Source organism: Fulmarus glacialis, unplaced genomic scaffold, assembly GCF_000690835.1.
Source record: "Fulmarus glacialis isolate BGI_N327 unplaced genomic scaffold, ASM69083v1 scaffold11019, whole genome shotgun sequence".
In the NCBI taxonomy this organism is placed as follows: Eukaryota; Metazoa; Chordata; class Aves; order Procellariiformes; family Procellariidae; genus Fulmarus; species Fulmarus glacialis.
The window spans coordinates 41850-67946 of NW_009231405.1; the positions used below are offsets into that span (position 1 = coordinate 41850).

The window sequence follows — 26097 nt, forward strand, 5'->3', positions numbered from 1 at the left end:
TGCTTAAAACAATTTATATTTGAAATACAATTATCACAATTAAATTCATACTAATGTTAAAAATCTGTTATTCTAAATGGGTCAAAACGTTTAAATAAGTACTTATTTAAAATAAGTAGTATTTTAATTCATGTTGTAGCCTACTCTTACATGCTACCATGGAATCCTTCAGTTTAGGCACTCTTGCTGATTCTCATACTTTCTTTTCACTTTCTCTCCCTTAGTCCTATCTTGAGCTACCTGACCACAATATAGAGTAAGGTAAACTTCACTTCAGGGTTTCCTCCTGAAGCCTTCTAGACAGTGAGTTTTCCCACTGAGAAAATTCTTCCACTTCTAAGTTCATTTAAGACTCCCTTACAGGGTAGTAAAAGGATTTAAGTTCTTTCCCCCTCATGGGTTTTTTCACTTGATATTGCATTCCTACCTTATCTAAAGAATGTCTTCTCTACAAAACACTGTACACTTGCAAGTTGGTAGTTTTAACTCTTACTGGTACTTCAAAATCTGATTACAATTTCAGCTGTTTAACCACACAATAACAATTAATTTTTGGCAGATACTAAGTACTAAGTATTCTATAAGGAACGGCATTAGAAAGCAACTTAGGATTAGTTTGTTTGGGCACTGTTGGGTGCTACTAGAAGCATGTGAAGCTCCTGGCTTTGTGCCTGCATGGATGGTGTCATACCACTACATGGAATTTGTTTGCTCATCATTCTGAAGTTCATTTGTGTAGTAGCTACACTGTGGTTTTGGAAGCTGTGGACTAAGTTTCTAGTTATTCAGTAACATTTTGTCACAAACACCATATGGTCTTCCAAGTATGCAATACTAAAATTAACTGAGAAGATTACAGAAACAAACAAAAAAGCAACCCCCCAAAATAAACAACAGAAACAAAACCCCCCACCAAACCGTGGTTTTAGCAGAATTTTCTTTGTTTGTCCAGATAAATAGATGCTCTAAGTTATTTTTCAGGCCACCTGCATGATGTCTGGATATTTTAAGCAGTAAAATAACGTTTCATTAACTGAAAACTTTGCAGATTTTACTTACATCAAGGGAGCCTTCATTTATAACAATTAGTCCCATGTTCTTTCTCAAAAGTTTACAGGAGTGACCTGTTAAAAACATTTTTGTTTTCAAAAGTTTGTTCCACAAAATCCATTATAATATAACAAAGCATTTTTTTCCTGTAAGAGAACTACAGGCAGAATTAAAAATAAAACTCCCCCAGATGAATTCAATGTTAAAAAAATTATACCACATTCTATAAAAATTAGACATACAGGTATTAAGTCAGAACAGTCAGAATTTTCCTTGCTGCAACTTGCAACTCTTGTGCCTTTTTCACAGAGGTGCTCAGCAGAAGAACAAGAAACATCTTTACAGGGAGTTACAGAAAAGAGCAAACAGATCTCCCTTGCAATTTTTTGGAATGCAACTTGCACTTCATACAAAATTTGCATATACACATGTTCCTATTCTTTTATTCTTTGATGCTTTCAACAGAACGTATGCTGTGTACTAATGATGCAGGCTGCCTAGACAAATATGTATCACTCACCATTCTTAATAAAGTGAAAATACTGGTATTAAATGCATTGCCTCAAACCTGAAGGTACGAATGAAAATAACCTTAGATTAACTGTATCACGTGCATACAAAAAGTTCTTTAAGATTAAAAATAGTAATAGTAATAAAAAGGGTATGACCAAAATAACATTTTATTTTGCGCACATATCTAGGCTACTGCAGAAGGGCTGATATGCTCACATGCAAAGAATATTAAATCTTAAATGCAGCTTTCATGTATTACTATTTAAAAATACAGACTTATTGCTATTGAAATTAGTTAATTCACGATCCTTTTTTTTCCTCCTTTATAATAAAAGGGAAGAATAAAAGGAAACCTCTGATTGATGGTAAAGTTTATAGTACTTTAATGCACAATCTATACTGTTTTGCTTTAGTTAAGGTTATGGTCCCTACCAGCTTTCTTGGAAAGAAGGAAAAATACAGAAGGGAAACTAAGAATACTTACATTTTCTTAATATTATTCCCTCTCACTGTCAAAACCCAAACAATGTATTATTTTTAATTAATTTTAGATGCTACAAAAAAGCCTATTTTTTTCTTCCTCTCTATGATAACATGAATTTTTCTTGCTGTTACTGTTTTAACGGAGGAAGAATCCACTATTCCCCACTCTTCCCCTACCAGTGACTGAAAATAAGATAACATTTAAATTCTGGAATGCCATATAATATTATTATTTTTTACAAGATACCTTTCTGTTCTGAAAGCAATTTTACTCTAGCAACTTCTATCATTTCTGTATCTGTAACAAAGCCATCAAATAAATGCAAGTATAATACCGATGTTAATGGCAGTCTCTTGTTTGTCCCCAGTAAGTATCCAAATTTTTATGTCTGCTTTCATAAGTGTCTCTATGGTTTCAGGCACTTTGTCTTGTAGTTTATCTTCAATTGCTGTTGCTCCAAGCAGCTGAAGGTTCTGTGAACATAAAATATTCAGTACATGCAGTTTTTTCGGTTTAAATTCAGTTTTAATCTTTCTGTTTGTCAACTTTCCATATTTGTGACAAGATTAAGGCTCTCTAAATTCATTAATCAGATTTGGTATCAACTAATAAAGATCTTCCAGTTTATTCCTATGAGCTTCAAGTTAAATATCCACGTGGCTTGACAAACTGCACAGCATGACCACTCAAACTTCACCCAATTATTCACAAGCTCAGTAGCTTGTTCAGCAACAGCTACCTTTTCCTGAGGGGCACCTCTCTGATTTGAAGACTTAAGGAATGCTATTATTATGTCTTCCCTCACTTGTAATGATTTTTCTTCACCTTGTAAAAAAAAAAAAACCCACCTGTCAATTCATCTTAGTCTTAAAACTATAATCTTGATTATGTTTGGTTTTAACTTCTCATGCAGCAAATCTATATGGTTTTTGTGAATACAGCCATTTTTATACTTCGTATTTCTGTATCTTTAAAACTAGCTAAAACCCTGTTAATGACACCATTATAAACCTAATAGTGTGCAATCCTGGTTGCAGCATAGCCTGCATATGACATGCTGAGAAAGTACTTGTGCAGCTAATACAAAAATTTGTAATGGTGCAGGGTTGCCATGGTGTTAACAAAGTTTTATAGTTTTAAGACTGTCTTGTGCATGTCTGGATAAACTGCTCATCTACGTAAACTGAAGTCCCACAAGTGACTGAAGCTATATACCCTCATTCTTCTTTTCATGAATTAAACACTGCAGATTTTTGAGGCTCTGAATTTTAAGCAGTTTCATCAATGTAATCTCTCTTACCCTTTCCAAGGAAAAAAACCACAAAACCAAACCCTGCCCCAAAGGCAATTATCAAAACTTCAAGCAATATTGGTCTCATGAACTCCTTTTGCTTATACTTTAAGAGCCCTGGGAACCTTTTTTGTTGAGGCAGTGAAGCCTAACCATATGCTTGGCAATGCTGCTGCTGGAGTAGCCAGGAACTCAAGGGAAGTGATTACGGCTCTGCTCTTTGTGAGGCTGCATCTGGGTATTACCTTCCTTTCTGGGCCTTCAGTACAAAAGAGGTTGATGAAGTGGAGCAAGTCCAGTGGAGGGACACAAAAACAGCCTGGGGCTCAGAGCACACACACTGTGTTAAGAGTAGCTGAGGAAACAGGATGGGAAAAAATAAAGCTAAGGGAAGGCATCCACGGCTGCCTTCTGCTAACTGAAGAGGGCTTGCAGAGAAGCCATCTTCCTCTAAGACGTGCATGGTGAAGGGGCAAGAGGTAACAGTCACATTCTGCAGCAACAGAAATTTTATTTCAGAAGAAGGGGAAAAAGAATAGTTGAGCACTAAAAAAAAAATTGCCTACTGCAGCTGGGAAAACACCCTCCTTGCAGATACTCAAAACTTCATTGAAGTGCTGGGCAAGCAAAATTAGCCCTGCTTTGAGCAGGTCTAGATGACCTCCAGAACTCCCTTCCAATCTTAAATACTCTATGGTTCTAAGATCATTATACAATGAAGCAGATAATGTTTGCCTGTTATTACACTTTTTTATACAATAGAGCAACCCTGAAAAAAAGCTTTCCAGTAGTTCAACACAAAATCAATACTTTCTGGCAAGGTAGCTACTTGCTGCAAAAGCTTTGTCAAATTAATCTTTCATTCATTTTGATCATCTAGACTGCAAGGTCTACATGACACAGCTGTCAGTATATTGCTAGATTTTTTTCTGTCTAAGCATTATTTCTCAATAATGATTCAGACTTCATGGTATAGAAAGCAAGGCCATTAATTAGAAAACCGCTCTCCTCGCCCTGCCCTCTCCCCCCCGAAAAAAAAAAAAAAACAAAAAACAAAACACCACCCACCCAGAAAGCTACACATACTTTTTCAATTAGTTCATAGCTCTCCTCAAGTTTGAGTGCTCTGTTCTGTATAGCTGTAGAAGCTCGGTGATAGACATCTAACCACTCTTGATAATCACTTTCTGAAATCTCAGCCACAGCAAAACACAAAGTTCTTAAGCCTAAAGAGAAAGCAGATAGTAAGTATGATTCAGTATTTGTTAGTCCCTTCCTTGATATGCCTACAATGAGTAACTGCTAAAAGCTGAATTTACTCTGTATTTTACGTATGCTTATGCCGATTTTCAACTTACTGCTGCACATCTTGAAGAACTTTTTTTAATATGTATAAAGTAAAAATGAGATAAATAGCAACTTATTCAACAGAGTAACTTTTGCAAGGTAACTGAATGTAATACAGGTGATACACTTCAGGGGAAAAATAATGAAATTTTACACAAGATTCAACTTATCTTAAACTGCAAACAAAACATGAAGCAATCCCAAATGACACTTGCTGAACAGGTATATACATTACATTTTTAGGAACATTAAAACTATAAAATTGAATTATATTTCTGAAAAAAAAATTATAAACTTAAATGTTGCTACGCTGAAAAGCAATAAAGTTAAAATATATCAGCATGTTACAACTACCCTCTTCTTCACCCCTCCTCAATATCCTTAGGAAATTCTCAGCTGAAGTTTGAAATTTACCATCTAGAAGCCGACTTTGAATCCACTCAGATTTAATTTTCCCATCTCAAGAGATTCTTTCAGCTTTCCAAATTCTTAAAATAAAATCTTTGTGTACAGGCAACATTTGGAGATTTTACTTAATCTTTGAGCTGTTATACTTAATAGCTTTTCTTCCTTCAGCAGAAACCTGAATTGAGCATTACAGTGAGAATTTGAGACTGCAAGATTACAAGAAACATCTATTTTTTGACAACACACATTTACATTCAATTTAAGTACCCAGGTGTGAATGTCCTAACAGTTCACTTTCATTTATTATGAGATTCTTAGATTTCTAGAGCATGAAATTGGCATAACTCTTCATATAGTGAGAAGAGCATTGCTCTAGCCAAATGATGTCTTATGAAGCCACGATTTGTAGGCAGGTAGACTTAGGAGGGGGACAGGCAGGACCAATGTAGTTAGTGCCTTTGGCCTCTCCTCTAGAAGCACCATAACCAGGGATAGCTAAATGCAACCTTTATTTGTTCACAGGTTCCTGTTGTCTACAGCTCGGCACCAGCAGCAATTTTGAAATGATCAAGAGGCTGGGCATGAAATAATACATATGTGTCTTAGATGTAAGACAGTAATTTCATACCTTCAGGGTGAAAACCATCTGTAATCCTGATATCTCGACAAGTGAACAGCCTTAGGAACACAGCCTTTCACCATCTAGACCTAAAGAATTAACTTAAGGCTGACAAATCAACTGGTTGGGTTTTTTTTTTCCCTGCATGAAATACGGATACGCTAGCAAGGTCCAAAGAAATAAATATGAGGTGAGAGGGGAGAAAGGAATTTATGACTGACTAATAGTAATACTATTTCCACAATTCTTTCAAAGTATTTTACACAGATGATAGAACGAAGAGATCAGGAATATCAGCAAAGAATTTTTTCAAGGCATTTGCTTTCTCTTTTTAAGTCAGAGCCTAATTATTTCTTCTATTTTTAATTAAAAAAAGTATTTGTGGAAAACAAAATATCGTTAAGTCTGCTTCTTAACAGACTGGAACAACAACACAGAAAAATTATACACTTTCTCTATTTATCCAAGCAGATATTAACACTCAAGCTTAATAAATGCTTAAATATAAATGCCAGCCATGCTAACCACTTCATTTTTGAACAACACACCAAGAGCAGGCAGCAAATGCCAAGGACATACTGTACTGCCACATGAAAGGATACACATGAGAAACTTTGCAACGTCATCGGCTGCAATTTAAATCTGATGCAAAAATAAATATAAATTTCTTTAATCGATTCCAGAGAGAGACATACTTAAGTTTTGTGTTTTTTTTTTTTTTTTTTAAAAAAGATTGAATTTTATGCTTTTCAGAAGTTAGCAATTCACTCTTCTGAACAGTAAATCTTTTCATCTGTTGAAAAGAAGGGTACAAAAAGTACTTGAACAAACTTCTTAGCACTAATATGTATGTACAGTGGTTTTAAAGACGGGTGGAATTTTTCACTTTTTATATTGATTCATTTGATCCAATCTAACTGCTAAGGAAAAAATGATACCAGTTGTACCACTCATTTAATGAGAGCATTAATTAAGAATTGGATTGAAATTTTCATATCAGTTCACACAGGATAGCAGATATTAATCTATTTTTACCTTTTCTGTAACCAAATATATAGCCTTATGACCCAAACTAACTTCACATCTGAGTAACTTTTCCTTGACTGATCCTGGTTAGCCCTTTATAAAACCCCAAACTGGCCAATCAGCTCACATGACTAGATTCATGAGCTCAAAGGGTGTAACTGAGGCTTCATGTTGTACCATCAAATTTGTTTGGTTTTAGTTCTGCTTTTAACTATATTGTATAATATAATATAACTTTGATACTCTAAGATTATTTAAGGCTAACCAAATGTTTCCTGCAGAGATCTTGATATAGAAAATTAACAAAGGAGACAGATCTGTGGCTTGCTTCTGCTGTCACTAACAGAATCAGGAGACTGAAGGTGCTGACTATGACACTAATCGAAACGCTAAATTCCATTATAAACCAAAGGAGAAAAATTAGGGAAGTCATACGTATACAGACAGAAAAAGGATCTTTCCTGATACAAGAAGATTTGGCCAGACATCAGTCATCAAAAGGTTGTACTTTAGAAGGAAAATATTTTAATGAAGTTTGCTTTCCAGTGTAAGCTTATTTCTTAAGACACATTAAAGACAATTTTAATGTTCTAGTAACAGTGTACTAAAAAACATGAAGATATAAAAAAATTGCAGTTCAGATTCCCAAAGCTATTATAATTCTGCTTCCAACTACTCTCTCCCAACTCATCAATAAATTAAAACACTATGATATTTCACAGTACGACTCTATAATCCTTTACTAAGATACCAGAAAGAGGGCATGGCATGGAAGATCTAGGAACTGTGCTAGAAGAACTTGCATGAAAGCAGAAACCTTTCTACAGTCTGCTTTCCTGCTCACATCTATACTGTGGAATCCACTGCTTTGTAAGAGTGATTGTTAAAACAGCAGAGATACCAAAACACACCATATGGAAAGCTAGTGCTGACAATTCCCCTTATTGCGACTGGTGACAGAAGTAATATAGCATAAAGCTACGATAGTCACTTCCAAGCATCTTCACTTTGGCTACTTCTTCCTGTGTGTCATCCCCACAGCATTCATTGTGTGTGGGACATGAAAGTGATCATGGGAAACAAGCAACATGCAATGTGTTTGCTCTCTGGAAAAACGTATTTTGTTTGAAAGATTCCACTGTGTACTTGTGGTTTTTTTTCATTAAGCATGAACTTATTACTGAAACTTCTCAGGAAGAGGAAGATCTTTTTTTGGGAGGCATTACTAAAACATAATTTTCAAACTTAACGTGAATTAAACATTACAGCAACATAAAATTGCAAAACTGAAAAGCTGAGCAGTAACTGAATTTCATATTTAGTTTTATATTGAATAACATCACCCACCTTCTGTAGCAAACTGCTCTAGATGTTTTAAGGTGATTTCTTTGTATTTTGAACTTTCAGCAAGACGGTCATAAATTACAGTATCCTACAAAACAAATAAAATGAACTCAGAACAATTTAATAGAAAAATGAGGTTTTTTGTGTAGACAATACAACTCATGTAGGAAAGTGGCAGAAAAATATGCAGCACTGCATTAATTTATTTCAGCATCAAAAATGAATAGAAGTAATTTTATTTCAGAGGAAAGAAAAAAGGACATTCCAAATCCTCAGATTCTCTAAATTTACAAATTCTGCTATGATGCAGTTTTTCTCTCCTACATTTTTTGCTGTTATTTCCCTTCATTTTGAAAAGCACTGCATCTTCCTTTGGCTTGCCACGTGAATTCTTTTGATCTCCTAAAATGCTGTCTTCCTCTTTAATATTAAGCCCACAAGATAAAAATAGTGTTTCATAACTGCCATTCTCAGGTTTTTGTAGCCAGCCTGATATACAGAATATTAACATCAGCTTCTTCTCTCCACTTGAGAAGACACAGAATGGACATTTATATTCAATCAACTTCATTTTTTTTAAACGATTCAGAAACTGGATTTGCATCCCCCTCACCCTCAAACTTGACTTAAGATACAGAACAAGAACTAATGAGCAACTCTGCCATTCCCAGATACATTATGATTAAGGTATCTTCCCATAGATCCTGTTTTCAGGAAAATTTACTTCTGGCATAACATTAATGGTAGGTTAAAATTCCCATCTAGTCACTTATGCTAATTACTATTTCTACCTAATCCTCAGCTACTCCAGCAAGTAACTAATAGATGAATCCATACATTCATCCATTTTCTTGGAGTACAGAAGGAAGCAATTAACAGGAAGCATAAAGGTATTAGTCCAGCACAAAGAATAGAATGAACAGGTCTGTCATACCTTCATAGGCAGTTAGTAAAAGACGACATTAACTAGTTCATCACATTAAACAGCTACATAGTAAAATAATGTAAATTGAAAAAGGCATCAACATTCCTTCCCCCACATTTTCGATGTTTTCTCTGCAGTTACAACAACCTTTTGCTTTCATATTTGTATTGGTAGCGCATGTTCTTTGATACAGTGAAAACAGAATAAAACTCACAGCTCCTTTGCAGTAGAGTCTTAACTTTCCCGATGGTGTGCGAACTATCACTGACATTCTCTTCCTAGTGCTGAAAGAGAAATAAATGACCTATATAAGGTGGTTCGCAAACATAAATATTTACCAACATTTTACCTAAGAATATCAATATATATCTTATATAAGACAAAGGAAAAAAAGCAAGGGCTATCTATTCTGAATTATGTTCTCAGGTGACTGGGATGGAAAAACAGTTTTACTGTCTAATAATTAGAGTGAATGCTGTTTTTCTGTGCATATTTCTGTAGGCCTTTTTTCCATAAACACAAATTTGAAAATCTTCACCTTCATCTGAACACTATCTACTGATCACAAAAAAGCATCTTAAAGCACAAAGCACTTGTGACCAATATCATATAGTGGCAATGCATCACAGATCGTTTCAGCTTTTTCTTCCTTCCCAGCCAAACAGTCTCTCGTACACTGTACTGTGCTGCAATCCTATTACTGTCATCCCAGAGTATCATTCATCACGCAAAGTTTTAAGTATGCTAAGAATTGGAAAGGGGCTCGCCTCATTTTAACTACTCTCTGGTTCTCAGTCATTAATGAGATCTAAGTATTTTTTCTTTTTGTCCTCATGACTGAGGTAGGAATTGGAGGAAAGCATGGAGAAGACTGTCACTCTCTGCTTTCTGTCTTCCCTTTGAGGTCCTCCAACAAGCATACTTTAGATTCAAGATCATGTCCAGTCAAAATGTGTATTTATACCATAATTCTTTCAAACTTCAACTTTTAAAATAATCTACAGAAACTATTCAGGGAACACAACATGTTTCTCATACAACAGTTCACAGTAAAATACATAAAAGAGATGGAAGTAAACGGTCCTTTTACAGTTTCAGTTCCTGTTGGAACTGGATCCCGTTTATAGATCATCAAATAGTATTACTGTATGAATGGTTCATGAAGTTCAGACTGCCATGGAAAACATCCTATAAGTGGAATGCATGGAGACAGGTGGAGGAAAGAATTTCATAATTATTGGAAGTAACTGACTGAATAGTATCTTCAAGAAAATATTTTCCTATTCCACCTGTGTGTGCACTTTGCTTCAAGTACAGACATCTGAACAGCAGTATTAAATTACATTTCCAGTGTGAATATTGCACAAGAGAGCATAAAAAGGCATTAACTGCTGCAACTCTTTCTCCATTTCATTTCTAATCCAAAAAACCTCAGATAAGCAGAACTCCAGAAACCCTTAGACAGTGTCTAGTTGGGGATCTCCTTAGACAACAGTGGAGAAATTCAGATCATCCAAAATGCACTTAAATTGCCTAAAATAAAAGCAAGTCTCAGATCCACTTTGATTCCTGGAAAGATTATCTAGCCTACTGCTACTTAAATTTACTACACTTGTCTGAATGTTCAGTTAAGGAACTGTGGAGGAATTACAGTAATTTAGGGTTTGTATAAACAATAATTTGATATATATGCCCTTGACAGGTAAAAACTCAGCAGTTTTGTACTTGTCTTGCAATTCCAGAAGATTCCAATCCTGAAGTTCTGCATACAGCTGCCTATCAATCTACTGAAGATGTATCAGAGAATAACCAATGTTCTCCTATAGCATTCTGAAACTTTAGCTATGAAGACAGATATTGAATCTTGACTGACATATATTTTCTCAGTAAAACTGCAATAAAGCTAATGAGCAGGACTTACTGTCAAGGCCTTCAACTTTTTATGAGCCTTTTCATTACAGTGACAGTTTTATTTCCTTTTATTGGTGAAATACAGAAAACCACAAAATTGCACTACTACGAATAACTGTCAGTGCGAGACCATTTTTTTATTTTTGTTTTCTTCACCATAGGAGTCATGTGAGCAGCCATAAAGGCGACTTGGTTATAAGGGGAAAAATACTGAACAGAAGATGTCTGCTGAAACACCGACAGAGGAAATGTCTGCCAGCCTGGGAACTGCTAGCCTGGGAACCAGAAACATCCTTGAGAAGTGCAACCGGCATCTATGAAGTACAGCTGGGTACCTAGAAACCATTAATAAGCACAAAACAAGGAACTGTAACTGCAACTTATTGTCTGGAAAGGTGAAAAAGTCTGGAAAAGGGAGAAAACATCCTGAGAAAGTAGGAATTGACAACTGCTATTGGTTGTTCTAACTGAAAGAACAGGAAAAAAGTCTGGAAAAATAAAAATTGGTCTGAGAGAAAAGAAAACACCATCATCTATTGGCTGTCCCAGGTGAAAACTAGAAATCAGCAGCATCTATTGACTGCTCCAGGTGGTGGTGTCCTACATCCTCTTATGCCTCTGCCATATAAAAATGACTCGCTTTTACCCAAAATGGAGTCTCTATCTCCAAGAACTCCCCCTGCATGAATTTTTCTCTGAGATCTCCTAGACAAGTTATTGGACCATCACCAGGAACACCTGGCTGACTCCAGACTCACTCTTCGAAGTGAGACTTTGTCCATCACCCACTTTGAGACCTCACTCCTGGGAGCGGTTTGGTTAGCACTGTACCTGTATTATTTTGAATAATATATACATATGTGTGTGTGTATGCACATATAGGTAACTGATTTTAAGTGTATTTCTTCACTATTGATAATTTAGTAGCAACTTGTAATATATGGATGCTACTGCTGCTACTATCAATTGCTGCTACTATTAAAATATAAATGTACTTTCTTTAATACTCATGAGTATACTTGCTTTACTAATAGTAATTTGTAATAATCTGTAATAAAGGAATTTAGAAAATAAAGCCGTGCCCTTATGTGTTATGGAATCCTGCAAACCGACTGTTGTGATCTCTATACACAGGCTGGGTAACCCTTTGGGTCGTGACAAGGAGGCAGAATAGCTGGTAATTCCTATGTAATTGCCATGGGATTACAGATGGACAGAAGCACCTTAAGGGGACAGAAATACCTCCCTCAGTCACAAGATTTGCCACATCCAGAATCTGGGAATGCAGAAGTAGCTCTTGATGAGCCCACTGTTACTTTAAAATCTGTCTCAGGTTTAAGATGAAAATTTTTTCACAGAGTGTAAGCACACAACGACAGAAAACAAACACTGCTACAGAGGTTTTGGTACCTCCTCTGTCAGCCACTCATTCTTCTTCTACGTTTAGAAGTATGAGTTTTCAGTCACAAAACAGAATCAATACATTTTGGGCCCCTCACTACAAGAAGGACATTGAGGTGCTGGAGTGTGTCCAGAGAAGGGCAACGAAACTGGTGAAGGGTCTGGAGAACAAGTCTTATAAGGAGCGGCTGAGGGAACTGGGGCTGTTTAGCCTGGAGAAGAGGAGGCTGAGGGGAGACCTCATCGCGCTCTACAACTACCTGAAAGGAGGTTGTAGCGAGGTGCGGGTTGGTCTCTTCTCCCAAGTAACTAGAGATAGGACGAGAGGAAATGGCCTCAAGTTGCGCCAAGGGAGGTTTACACTGGACATTAGGAAAAATTTCTTTACTGAAAGAGTGGTCAGGCCTTGGAACAGGCTGCCCAGGGAAGTGGTGGAGTCACCATCCCTGGAAAGATTTAAGAGACGTGTAGATGAGGCGCTTAGGGACATGGTTTAGTGGGCATGGTGGTGTTGGGTTAACGATTGGACTTGATGATCTTAGAGGTCTTTTCCAACCTTAATGATTCTATGATTCTATGATTCTGGACCTGCTGAGATGATGGAGAGGAGGTAAGGTCTCAAACGCTCTAGAAGGAGGCCTTCTGCCTGCCGAGTACAACAGTCAAGGCAATGTGGATTATTTGTAAAACCGATCAGACAGGGGACTAGTCAAGCTATTGCTATTTCAGGTAAATACACTGGCATTCTAAATAAAAAATACTTAGTTTTTAGACAAGAAGCTTTACTATGTAACTATCACAGACTGTTTCTGCTAGACTGTGGGGATATGCCTCAGTGATGCAGATGAAAATCAGTCATTAAATCAATAGATGGTACATACTCCAGATATTGCGATATTATTAGTACAAGACTTGCCCGTGAAATTAATTCTGGTGCTAAAAATTCAATTAATTCCTCTAACAAAACAAGCAGATACAAGTCAAAACCTCATTCAGTAGCTCTGCTAGTAATGACATGTTGATGCAAGGACTGATGTGCAATTTATGCACTGATAGTGGACATCGATTATGCTTACTGAACAAGGCATAACACGCTCAAAATCATGCTCATCTTTGCAACTGGCCCAGGTGAAAAGACAATGCACATACTCGACATAGGGATGACAGTAAGCATAAGACATTCTTTGCTTCTGGATCCTTAACTGACATAGTGCCTTGCTTCCCCCCGTCCCATAGATACATAGCCTAGGAGTTGGTTTTGGCTCCCAAGAGACAGCTGCAGTTTTTCTATTTGTTACAGTTCCAGGTAACAGAATACAAGAACGGGCACAACACTGCACAATTCCTTCCCTGACGTTATGGGGAGCCCTGAACAGCAGAGGGTCTGAACAACTCTTCGCTTCCTTGAGCTTAAGGTACCACATGGCATCTGAGCAGAGTATCTACTGGAGGCAGCTCAACACTAGTTATCAAGACACTATTTGCTCCACAGAGATTAGCACTGCATTTTAGGAATAACTGTCAGCTGTTTAAGGGTTATCAGTAGCTTTCAGCATGCTCACCTGCCAGTTAGACTGAGAGCTACTTCCTTGCTATGAACAAAGTATAATTAGCATATTGTATAAGTATACTACTTCTCTTTTCACGGGCACAGCTATGATCACCGTAAAAAGAGAATACCATAAAAGACAACTCTACCAAGCATTCCTACAAGTTTTACTTCTGTAACATACTTCTCTGAAAGACTATCCTATCAAATGTTGGCACTGTTGCACTCTACTTGCAGAACAGTTATTTGGCTTTTACTGGAAGGTAGCAAGGAACTAGTTTGCATTTTTTCTGGGAAAAACTTAAAACACCTGGAAACTCTTAACTCAACAGTTTAATTGCTACAGATTACTTCTCTGAAGGTACATGCTCCTACCCATACAGATGGTGTTACGTTTTGAAGCCAAAATTTCTCTTGCTGCAGAACAAGGGTGACCTCTAGTGCTTCCAACAAGTCAGTTCCAAGCAAAGCTAAATATTACAGAATAAGAACAAAAACTGCTATAAAAACTGAATGCTTAATAAAGTTGGGTGATTGGTATCCACCAAAAAACTTAATCCTCCAAAGGTTAAGATTTAAAAGCAATTCTCCTTTCTCCATAAAGTATCACTGTTTAAATTACAATTTTAGACTGACACAGAAGTTTAAAAAGATCTATGAAATCAAGACAAAGATCAAAACCAGAAACAAAGTAAGAATCCTTCACTGCTACTCCATGAATGCAGTATAAACTTTCACAGATGTCAAACTAACAACAATGCACTTTGTGCTACATACTAACTTTCCAGAACAGAAAGTGAAAAAAGTGCCTACAGAAAAATGAAACCATGGCATAAATCTGAAAAATTTCAAGTATGTCCTCTACAATATATAAAAACAACATTAATTGCAAGCAGTCATTAAAAGACATTCAAAACTATAAAAATTACTTTCTGTGGCATTATTTTTTTTTCACTGCGGTGATCCTTATGTTTCACATTATTATTGCTATTATTATAACTACAGGCAACAACTACTCTCATTTCATCCAACCTATACATCTTCAGCTCATCTCTCCAGTATTGTTTTTTGGTCTTTTTGCTTCTTTAGCTAAGCTCAAGGGAAACATAATAGGACAGGAAGGAAAACAATGATCACTTTCCGCAAGTAAACAATTACAAGTAATCGTTCTATGAAAAAAAGAATTTCCCCTACATACAAATCTCTTCCCCATCCTGTGCCAAAGTAAGCAATGGGCCTACACAAATACTTAGAACACAGACTGCATACACGGATACAATTTAAACAGATTTACACAGCAAGCAAAATTGCATCCAGATTTCTTATGGGTACCTTTATAATTCCAACAGCTTTGACAGAAAATTTTTACTGAAAGCAAAGTATGTGATAAACTCAGTTTCCAAGAAAACTAACAGGCCAATGCTCTAGTGATGCTGCTCAGAAGGGAACGGGTTTCAGTCTAAAGTATTTAAACAAGTCATAAGCAAGTGTATTTAAGGTCAAATGCAAAATTTCATTCTACCAGTCAAGGCAAATACAAGTTATGTCTAACACTTACTTGAAACTTCCCCCTCTGTCCCCAAATATTTTTTAATAAAGCACATGGTGCTAGGGCTTTCAGAAATACATTTAAAAGTTCAAATACTTTCCTATGCTGTCTTTTCGCATAATTTTTTAAGTTTTGAGATCAGGGTTTTTTTGAATCTTTGCGCAAAAGTGAAAAATATTAGCCAAAAAGGAGACAATGGAAAAAATACATGCCTCTGAAAACGTTTTACAATAAAACCAGGAGTGTGATCTTAATCATGTGCGCTGCTTTGCCTATAGTATGATGACATACTGTAGAGATAAAAGCCACATAACCTGCACACTTTGCCTGTACAAACATAAAAAATGCAAACATTTTTATCCATAAAAGAAATTAATAAAAATATTTTCACAAAAAGACGCTAAGAGCACAATATGCTGTTTACCTTGTAAATTCCAGGACATTTAGCAGTTCATATCTCTCTTCCTGTCCTAGCTGAAGAATAGGGAAAAAAAAAAAAAAAAAGCTGAGAAATAATGCAAAAAACCTCAAGGAAAAGAGCCAAAAAGAAACAAACAACATCTCAATAGGTAAGTACCATGACGCAGTTATTCAGAAATTATTTACTATGACAATAGTAAACACAGCAAACTACAAAGTTACTCCAACAAACTTACAGACTCTATGATTACTGAGTCAGGTGTCCTTCCAGTGAATACAAAACGAAGATGCCTGGCTGCTCTGACCAATGCTCCTTCATCTGCAACAAGTCAATTAGTTATTTTACAGATGTACCAGAAAACTGTTAGTATACCCCATGATTTACTGGACACAGTCCAAGCTTTTCTACTTTTGACTTCCTTTTTCCTTTATAGATTTTTAAGATTAGGTGTGGTGTTGTAAAGAACTCTCTGTTTCTCCTGTTAAAACTGTGATGAAATGAGTTTACAATTCAGTGAAAATAAGCCCCCAAAGAAACACACCTCTCAGCTCAGTAGCAAGGGCATCCTCTTCAAAGTTTTAAGCTGTAAACTAATGAATTATACATTCCAGTAGAGACAATGACACTGCTTCATCATGAGACAAGAGTTCCTGCCTTCCTTCTCCCCATAAGCCTACTTTCAGAAGTTTGGATGTTGACTAAACGTGGCTTAGAGAACAAACCTCCTAATTGCTAGGCAAGTGCCTTACTCAGTAGGGCACTGGACAAGGTACTTTCCTTTTTGTGTGAGTTCTGTTTTAGAAGAAAAGAGTGATAAGTCATTCCTGTAAATAATAGATAATTTCAATGCCTACATTCAGGAAACATTTCAGACAGCGACCCAGACTCCCATATGCATCAGTTCCCTCCAAATGGCTCAAGATGTCAGAACTGAATTTGCTCACTATGCTCAATAAAACACTGCCATGGCCCAGTTAGCTTTATTTATGGCCCTACCTCTGCCCTTGTTTTCCAGTTGTTGAAGAACAGAATTTCCAGGGAGATGGCCACCTAGGAGCTGGGGCAGACAGGGAAGAGGTAGACTGGAGACTCTCTGCGCTTCATGTAATTTCTCCCATCGTAGCTTGTCATAATAAATTAGCTCAGCAGAGCTGAGTATATTTTAATCATTTTTGCCTTGCTTCATCATTTTGCACTATATTCTTTTATCACTCTATAGTAGAACTTACCACAACACTTATCCTGGTAAAAACATTTCTTGTTCATTTTTGATTACAAACACAGTCTTTCTTCTAAATCTATACCATAGTTACCAAGTACAGAATAGGTTCACAAACAAGGACATCAATTTGTCTCCTGGTGTGATTTCTATTTGCATTTGAGCAGTTCCTTCAGACTTCCACAGCCATCTGACACCACCTTAGGAATGTATGGTTAATCACCCTTTGCCCTTACATAATCCACAGGACATCTATATGTATTTTCTAAAGCAAATTAGAAAAGTCTAAATCCTTTTTTTGACATGACTGATTTTAGCTGACACCGATTCTTTTTTGAGGGATATGTTTTCTTTTTTAATTTCAGAAGATATCTCAAAAAACCCAATAAACTTTGAATAAAATCTGCTTATTGAGTTGATAGAATACTTTACCATATGTTCACTCAATTATTTGATTCTCACCTGGAGATGCTGCTTGATATATAATTTTATCACCTTCTCTTTCTGGAACTGCTGTATGACACACTGCCATCATTGTCAAAAACTCACATATTATAGGTGCAGTTGGCTAAAAAAAAAAAAACAACCTGATGTCAGAAAGTGATTAATCATTTAGGCAATAACTAACAAATATAATAATAGATATGGACAAATAATAGTCAAGAAAAAGTTAATGAAAGATTTTTCCTCTCTTCTTTAAACTACCAATAACTAAACAAAACAGATGTTATCTGTACACTAATTTCAGCATACAGAATAACTTCTTGCTGCTGTACTTAAATATACAGGCTATATAGATAGAATTTAGCGGTATTTGCTTTCATAACAATCAAAAGCAGATAACCAGAAACAGAGTAATTCAAATTGGCATTTTATAGGGAAGGTAAGTCTGAATACGACGAGAGGAAATGGCCTCAAGTTGTGCCAGGGGAGGTTTAGACTGGATATTAGGAAAAATTTCTTCATTGAAAGGGTTGTCAAGCATTGAAACAGGCTGCCCGGGGAAGTGGTTGAGTCACCATCCCTGGAGGTATTTAAAAGACATGTAGATGCGGCGCTTAGGGACATGGTTTAGTGGTGGACTTGGCAGTGCTACGTTAACAGGTCTTTTCCAACCTAAATGATTCTATGATTCTATGAATGCTGTATTGAAAGAATTTTAATTTAAAATGATTTTATTTTCATTATTCACTAAAAAGTCTCTTTGGATGTTGCCTTTTTTACTAAAAAGATTCCTTTTTACATTACTTTTGTCTAATACTGTATTTGACAACACTTTTTAAGAACCTTTAGAAAGATGTATCAACCCAACCCAAAAATCATGTGAAAAATGCTGCAAGGTCAGGCAGACAGCTTTTAAAGGAAGGCATTTAGATGAATGTCTCGGGCACTTCAGAGTCTAACAAAGCTGAAAGAATTTAAAATGATTTAGCCAAGAGAGGGGAAAAGAGTGCACATAAGCAAAATAGTTGATTGTTTTTAACTAATACAGCTAAAATTTGCAAAATGAATGAACTGACTCCTGAATGGTTGGTCAAAAGAAACCCCAGCATTCTCCTTAAATAAGCTCAAAGCAGCTGCCACCTCAACTGAGTTTTTTCGTAGCATATTTATAGTATTTCAGACTAAGGATGTCAACATCAAGATAACATTACAATTATTCTATAAAATATAATAATCTCTGAAAACCTAACTTAATTCCACAGTGCAGAAACACTAACGGGAGCAGGTTCCTGTCCTCTTCCACTGAGGGCCCTCAGGTCCTCTAAGATGTATTCAAAAGGCTGAATGACAGATTCTTTTCCAAAGCACTTCAGAACACATTTAACATACAGTGATGAAACCTCTCTTTGAATTTGTGCCTGAATTTTTACTTTAAGATGTATACAAGTATATTTTTATAACTTTTATATATATACACATACATATATATACACACATATACACACAAACACTTAATACTATAGATCTACCAGAAAACTTCCAAGATTCAAATCAGCTGCGCACCAAGGATTCTCTAGACAACAGCAGAAACAGGATGATGTCTCTTCCAAGTCTACATTACTAGCACTGAAACTGGCCTGTACGGCTAAGTACAGGAGCACCCTCTGCTTTAAATACGCTTGAGAGCTGTACTCTGGTGTCTAGCATTTAAGACTGCTCCATTTGTAGGGACAAAATGCTTCACTGTCTGCCAGTTATCCTGAAATTACCCTCCCAGGAAGACAAAATTTAAGGAAATAAAAAGAGTAATTTATTTACACTCTTCAAATACATAAAAAATGGTTACACTATGTAAGGTAGGTGTTCTTGGTTATGACTAGGCAAAAACATCTCTTGTCCAAACAGAAAATGGTAATGATGGTACTGTTTCTTAGTCATATAATGAACTAAGCTATTAACTTTCTGTGAAATGTATTTTCTCTTTGGGGCAAATATCAGCCTCTAGAATGCCTGTTTCATTTCATCATCTGAACTGATCATCTAACCTCATGGAAGCATGTACACAAAACCAATATATGTGGTTAATTTCTGACTCTTGTCTAAGCCTGGGCACAGAAATACTAAGTCATGTCAGGATAGTAAGTTAACTTGAGCTTTGATGGATGTCATGACTTCATATGGACAGCATGACTAACGTTGAAACACCCATAGAATGAAGAACGTAAGATTTCAGGCTCAGAACATTTGAATCACACCATCAAAAAAAAAAAAAAAAAAGGCTCAAAAGGCTCTCCAGAAGTTAACACTAGACGTTATTTCCAGGTGGATCTAATTAACAGGTATCAACAACAAACAATTATAAAAGTATTCAAGAGGACATGCTGATTTTTTGTAAATACACAATTTATTTTCCTTCAAAGGATATCATCTTTTGACTTACTGAAAGCAATGGTTTGATTTCACAAAACAATGGTAACAGGTTCTATATAACTTACATGATTGCTTTGAAGATTCTCCAGTAATGATGAGTCACTAAATGTTTTTTCTTCTCCATTTTGTGAGCCCTGCCTAGAAATAATTAAGTACAAAAAAAGATCATCGTTAGCATATTCTTAACAATTCATATACAAATCATCCACACTACTGTGCTAAGGTCAAACAGAAATTTTGTAGCTGTTACAATAAAGGCTGCAATCGCATATTATGAGAAAATGAAGTGAAGAGGTACTTGTTTCGCATCTCCAAAGTTAACCTAACTTTAATTAACCTTGATTCATATAAACACACTCAAATCCAGGGAAGTTTTTAGGCTGACTTCAGGTAACACAGGATGAAATAAAAATAAATCTACAATGTAAGACTGTGGCTTCTTGTCTTCTGATCTCCATAGAACAAGATTATTGGAGGGATTCAGAACAAGATGTGCCTGAAGAGATCATACTTCTTTGAGAAATCAGCAGCTTTGCAATAGGTTTGCAAATGTTTGCAGAAAAGAAAGTCCAGTATCTGAAAGCAGTAGGCAAACTGAGTTCAGACGTCAGGGAAGTCTGCAATGGAGAGGGTTTGTTTTCTATTACTCATGACCAAAAAGGAACCTAGTAAACTGATGTATGAAGACAACACAGTAACAATGGTGAAGTAGGAAGGGACTGAAGAGATGCAAGGTGGAGATAGTTCTGGTGAAATAAAGTCATACACTAACATCTCTCAAGTTGCACAAGTCTTCTGGCTGAAGCTGAGAGTTCAAAAAAAGTAGATACTTCTAGGAAGACTTGTTACTGCAGCTGACTTGAATATTAAGACAATGTAGTTGAGTTTGACTCTCTGTAAAACAAAACAGTGCTGAAAAGCGAACCCAGATGGAGGAAAGTATTTTTTCATTTACTTTGGATTTTGCCTTGGATCACATAATCTTAGAAGAGAGTGAACACATTTGGTGATTTAAGTTGAAGGATAAGCCACATACATCAACGGCAGTATGAAGATTCTTTATGAAAACCAAAAGTGAGCTGTTCTAGTCCTGCGCTATCATGAAGGAATATAAAATGGCAGTACCTGCTCTATATAACCACTCAAGGACTACTTTTTCTAAAACCCTATTATGAAAGTGAGAAATTCGAAGCATCCTCATTAACCAAGACTTTTCTTTTTTTAAAATGCAAAGCAGATGGATCTTGAAGTGCCAAATGTTAACAACTTCAGACACATTAAATTTGTTTAGAGTCTAAGGTTTAAGCCTTGTTTGCTTAAAGCTTCTTGACAGAAAGACTTCAAGATATTTTCCAGATTCTCAATTCTACAAAAAAGGGAAAATATTTGCAGGTATATGTTGTGTCAAATTGGAAAACAATTATTTCTAATACAAAAAATACAGATTTAAAAGATTTGGAATTCAGTACATTAGTCATTTTAGGACTAGAAATGTTACTGTCATAAACAGATTCTATTAATTACAATAGAATTACAAACAAAACAAAATTTTCTTAAATATCTTATTTCATAAGATTTACAAGATGTTCATCACTTATAAAAGGGAAGTACTGTTTTTTTTTCTTTTTGAACTACTGTTCAGGCATCAGTTTATCCATTTCAGATGGGCTTATAAAGATTTTGATGTGTATTAATCAAACCCAGTCTTATTTCATAAATAGCTTATAAGGAAGCATGCTTAATTTCATGTAAGCATTGCATTATTTTAATCAAACCACTCACTTGTGCACAGTTAAGCACACTTGCACATCTTTGTAAGAAACATCTTGCTGCTACATCAAATGAGGATATTCAGGTCAGGTAAGATTTTGGGGTGTGCAAGTGTGCCACTTTTTATGTGTATGTGGGGAGAATTTTTCTTTTTTAATCTAAATAAAGAATTATTAATTCTAATCTAGCAAAGCAAGTTTTTTTCCTTCAAACTTTTTAAACGTAAGGAGACAACATATTACAGTTTTGTGTGACATGTCTTGCTGTGATTTTCAACAAATACAACAGCAATAACTTAGACTGTAAATGATATTTTTCCCTGATCTATCTGAGCTTATTTTGAACCCTATTGCAAATATTTAGTTTAAGAAAGAATGATGAAGAAGTACAAGGCATCATGCAAATGGCAGCAGAAAGGAAGCCAGGACTTAGTCTGTCCTGAGGTCCTCATTAAGAGATTAATGTTGGCCCCAAGTGTATTTGGGTGCTTTAATTTCAGTTTCAGTTAAGAATTAGGTAGTACTAATATTCTAAAACTATCTGTAGGAAGTAAAACATTAATAATAACGTATTACATATTTTTCACTCTCAAATATGGACTTTTTTCAAACGTATTAGAGATTATTACTAACCTATTACTGAGTAACAGTAGAGAAGTGCAAGCAAAGTTACCATAATACCAACTACCTTAATAAATTACAAAACTTTCTTCTAATAAGCAATTCTGAATTGTACAAGATTGTCAGTAGAATAACTGTACTATGCCTCAGTGACACTACTAGCAATTCTATTCCAGAGTACACAACCTAATACCGTAGAATTCTGATCGCATAAATTTGTGAAAGGCTGTCGGTCTGCATCAATTTGAAACTAAAATAACTTTTGAATAAAATACCTCACATTTAGCTCTCTTTCTAAAAATCTCACTCACTGGTTTTAAGCTCCAATCTTCAACAAACACCACATGCTGAATGATTTTTAAAGCTTACCAATCATCTGAAGGAACACTATAATCCTCAGGCTCAGGGCAATGGCTGCACAAGAAGTAAGGGAAGAACAGAAACAGGGAAAGGAAAAAGAATCACAAAGGCTAAAAAATTTGATCATGTTTAAAAAAAGAAGTTAGTTAATGAAATTGAATTACTAAAAAAAGTTTTAAAGGTATTTCAACCAAGTATTTTGCTGGTGCCTAGATTACAATAAAATATTGCAAAAGTATGATGTTTCTCTTGAGGCTTCATAAACTATAAATGATCATTTTTTTTTCAATTGAAAGCTTGTCTACTTACTAACTTATACTAGCAGATATAAAGGCATTTGCCCTCTTTACAAATCTTGCTTTATATTTCAGTGTATATACATTGCTACAGTTTCTCATTAAACAAAAGGTAGTTTTTAAGTTATCTGAAGCCATGCTAATGCACCTTGTCTGGCTGAGTTCACAAAATGCTCATGAACAAAGCTAGCCATGGCACACGAAGGAATCTGCCCTGTGATGACACAGGTTTAAATATATCACAATTTATAACACACTTAGAAAGAACAGGCATGGGAGATGGAACAGTCACTTTTATCCTTTTCTGTGTTCCCAACTTCTTATTTGCATCAATACTGAAAGACAGAGTGACTCTGTTCTCCGAGTAGCTATGAGAGATGCTGTAATGGCTATTCACTGTAAAGAGAAACTTTGCTTTCTAAACAGTGATGCTAATCAGAAAACCAGTCTGTATCTTTTAAAATGGGGTAAATGGGAGCTGTAAAGTATAGCAAGAAAAATCAGGTAATTTTTTTCTAAAAAAATACATTCACACCTAGGTTTCATAAAGGAGAAATTTTAGAAGTTGTGCTATACCAACTTCAGATGAAGATATATAATGAACTGAACATCAAATACTGATTTTAAGTGTCATTACCATTAATGTATTTTTTTATCTTAAAAAACTGCTATACAAAGAATTTGAAAATAGTTAGCTCAGAGCAGTTTCTCTGAAGTCATAAAATTAGCTCATGTGGTTGAAATTGAGCCCTATATATACACACACAAATTTATATACATATTTGAAATAGCAGGGTTAGAACTGTATTTTATTACAATTATTAAAAAAAACATCAGTATGGTTAACGCATTAAGGATCTGAGTTTTTTCAAAACAGAATGCCTAGATTAGACTCCCGAAAATTAGGATTTTCAAAGGCATCCAAATGATAAAGCCACAAAAGCCAAACCACCACCTTTACCACAAGCCCAACACTTAATTCCATAACCTCTTCCTGGTCTCTGCCCCGTTCTAGAGGTGTCTAACTATCTGCTACTGAATGCTCCGAGATCGGCCCAGGTCCAGCATCTCACATACTGGTAAGGCACACTGGCATTTACAATGTGGGTGTTTCTGCTCTATTTATTGCTCTAATTTTTTTTTTTTCCAAGTAAACAGTCTTAGAAGTTTGAGGCTTTTACAAACTCTGTTGAGGGAGTTGGCTGCAACTGCTGACAAATAGTAAAATGCTTTGTTTGCATTTATTTGGAGAGATTTCTTAATAGCAATATTGACATTTGGAGTTATGCCACTATAACAGTATTCATAAAAGCCACTTGGATGGTGGCTACAGTACTGTAGTTCATGCTACAGTACCGTAATTTAAATTCTTGTTCATCCTGCATATTATTTAGTGCAAGAGCATGTGCCTACATAAAATATGAAGCATGGACAATGATACAAGGTTTTGCAAGTATGAGGGAAGACTTTTTTTTAGTAAAAACATTAAACAGACTGAGCGATAGAAAAAACATGCATACTGAAGTTGCATTACAGCAATAAGCCTTTGATATAGAAACTTTATTTTTGTTCCTCTTTGCAAAAAGAGATGTCATGACTGAAGTGCTGATACCTCTTATAAGTAACATTTCATAGTCACAAACAAACTGACTCCTAGTTGTATATATTGTCAGGCGTAAGTTTATTTTAACTGTAGTATTAATGCATGGATACATATGCACAGGCAGAGGAAAAGAAAGGCACACAGATAAAGAAAAATATATAAAAATGCCTACCCATAAGCAACTCCTGCTACAGTACACTTCTTAAATTGCATGACATTGCATGTCAGGGTACCCGTTTTGTCAGAAAATATGTATTTGACCTAAATGAATGATAAAATTCATTATACATTAACATTCAGCAGTTATTTACATATCTAGTACAATTCATGACTATCAACACACTAAATATTTTTACCAGTTCTGCAATCCTCATAGTTTATAGGGAAAAAAAAAATACAGTACATAAATGTGGCAGATGCACAGTCTTGATACCCATTTCCAAACATGGCAATCAACTGAGATGTCAGGAAGCTTAAGCTTGCTTCAGTGCATAGTGATATATTTAACTATTCCTCACGCTACATATTGCTGAAATGCAAGAAACTAGTGAAGACCAATAGCTTTGCTAGTAAAATATTCCATTTCTGACAGAAAGCAATACAGTAAAATAAAAGTATCTATATGCATTTCTAAACTCCTCTTTTTGACATAGAAATATCTTCTTAAAGCCAAAACATTAGTAAAAAACCAACAGTTCAGAAATGCCAAGTTGCAGGAATAGAAGAAATACGTTCCTTTCTGCCTACTCCAGGTCTCCTATTTCCCTAACATCATAAACCCTTCCTCTCCGGAAATTACTAGTTAAAGTATTTTAAAAATTGAAGCTGAAATACGTGTATCTGTGATATATTTAAATTTAGTTCAAACCTAATCTTAAGAAAGAAGTTAATATATGAAGCAATGAAGTGATCCGTGATGAAACAAAGGCTCTATCAGTCAAAGGTAAACTTCAATTTTAATTCATTAAAATTTATTTCTCATTAAAAAAAAAAAAAAATCACAGTATTCTTAATTAGGAATTAACTGCATTATCAATGGAGCTAATAAGGCTATCTATTATAAAATTTACTCAGCATCTCCTATTTAAAGATTCTGTTTCTGAGGGATTATGACTTAGCCAAATTATCAGTTAGAAGAAATTTTCCATGCCAGGTTTATGCCTCAACTGTATTTTTTTGTGTGGGCAGAATGGGAAAGCAGGAATTGCAGCTAAGAAAACTCAACCTTTTTTCCAACACCAAAGTTTTGCCTTTCTTAAAACCTGAAGATCTCTTGGCGGAAATCTCCTCATTATGTGCAGCCCTTGTACTTCAGAGAAGACACTTGCTCTCTTTGTCAGCAGTCTCCTTTGGTCTCTCTACAAAAAACTACTCAAATTAAGAATCTGTCAAAAAAGCAAAAGTGGAGATCCCAAGAACTCTGACTAGATCTTGGTGGTGAAGGAGACTTTGATGAGAAACATAAGAAATGAAGACAAGAACTGTCAAAGTCAAAAAGAGGGAATGTGTCTGGGAAT

General features: G+C 35.6%; 1 protein-coding gene across 1 annotated transcript in view; it reads right to left on the reverse strand.

The window, feature by feature from the left end:
* ATP8A1 (ATPase, aminophospholipid transporter (APLT), class I, type 8A, member 1) overlaps window positions 1-26097 on the reverse strand; it is a gene marked incomplete at its 3' end in the record, with an annotated part of 87511 nt that overhangs the window by 31995 nt on the left and 29419 nt on the right. Inside the window, exons 13-23 of the mRNA XM_009584563.1 lie at window positions 24753-24841; window positions 22691-22735; window positions 19997-20069; window positions 17520-17625; window positions 16074-16156; window positions 15842-15891; window positions 9222-9291; window positions 8086-8170; window positions 4425-4564; window positions 2382-2520; window positions 1060-1124 (exon numbers count right to left, since the gene is read on the reverse strand). Of these exons, the coding sequence (XP_009582858.1) occupies window positions 1060-1124; window positions 2382-2520; window positions 4425-4564; window positions 8086-8170; window positions 9222-9291; window positions 15842-15891; window positions 16074-16156; window positions 17520-17625; window positions 19997-20069; window positions 22691-22735; window positions 24753-24841 (945 nt within the window). The remainder of the gene's footprint in view (window positions 1-1059; window positions 1125-2381; window positions 2521-4424; window positions 4565-8085; window positions 8171-9221; window positions 9292-15841; window positions 15892-16073; window positions 16157-17519; window positions 17626-19996; window positions 20070-22690; window positions 22736-24752; window positions 24842-26097) is intronic.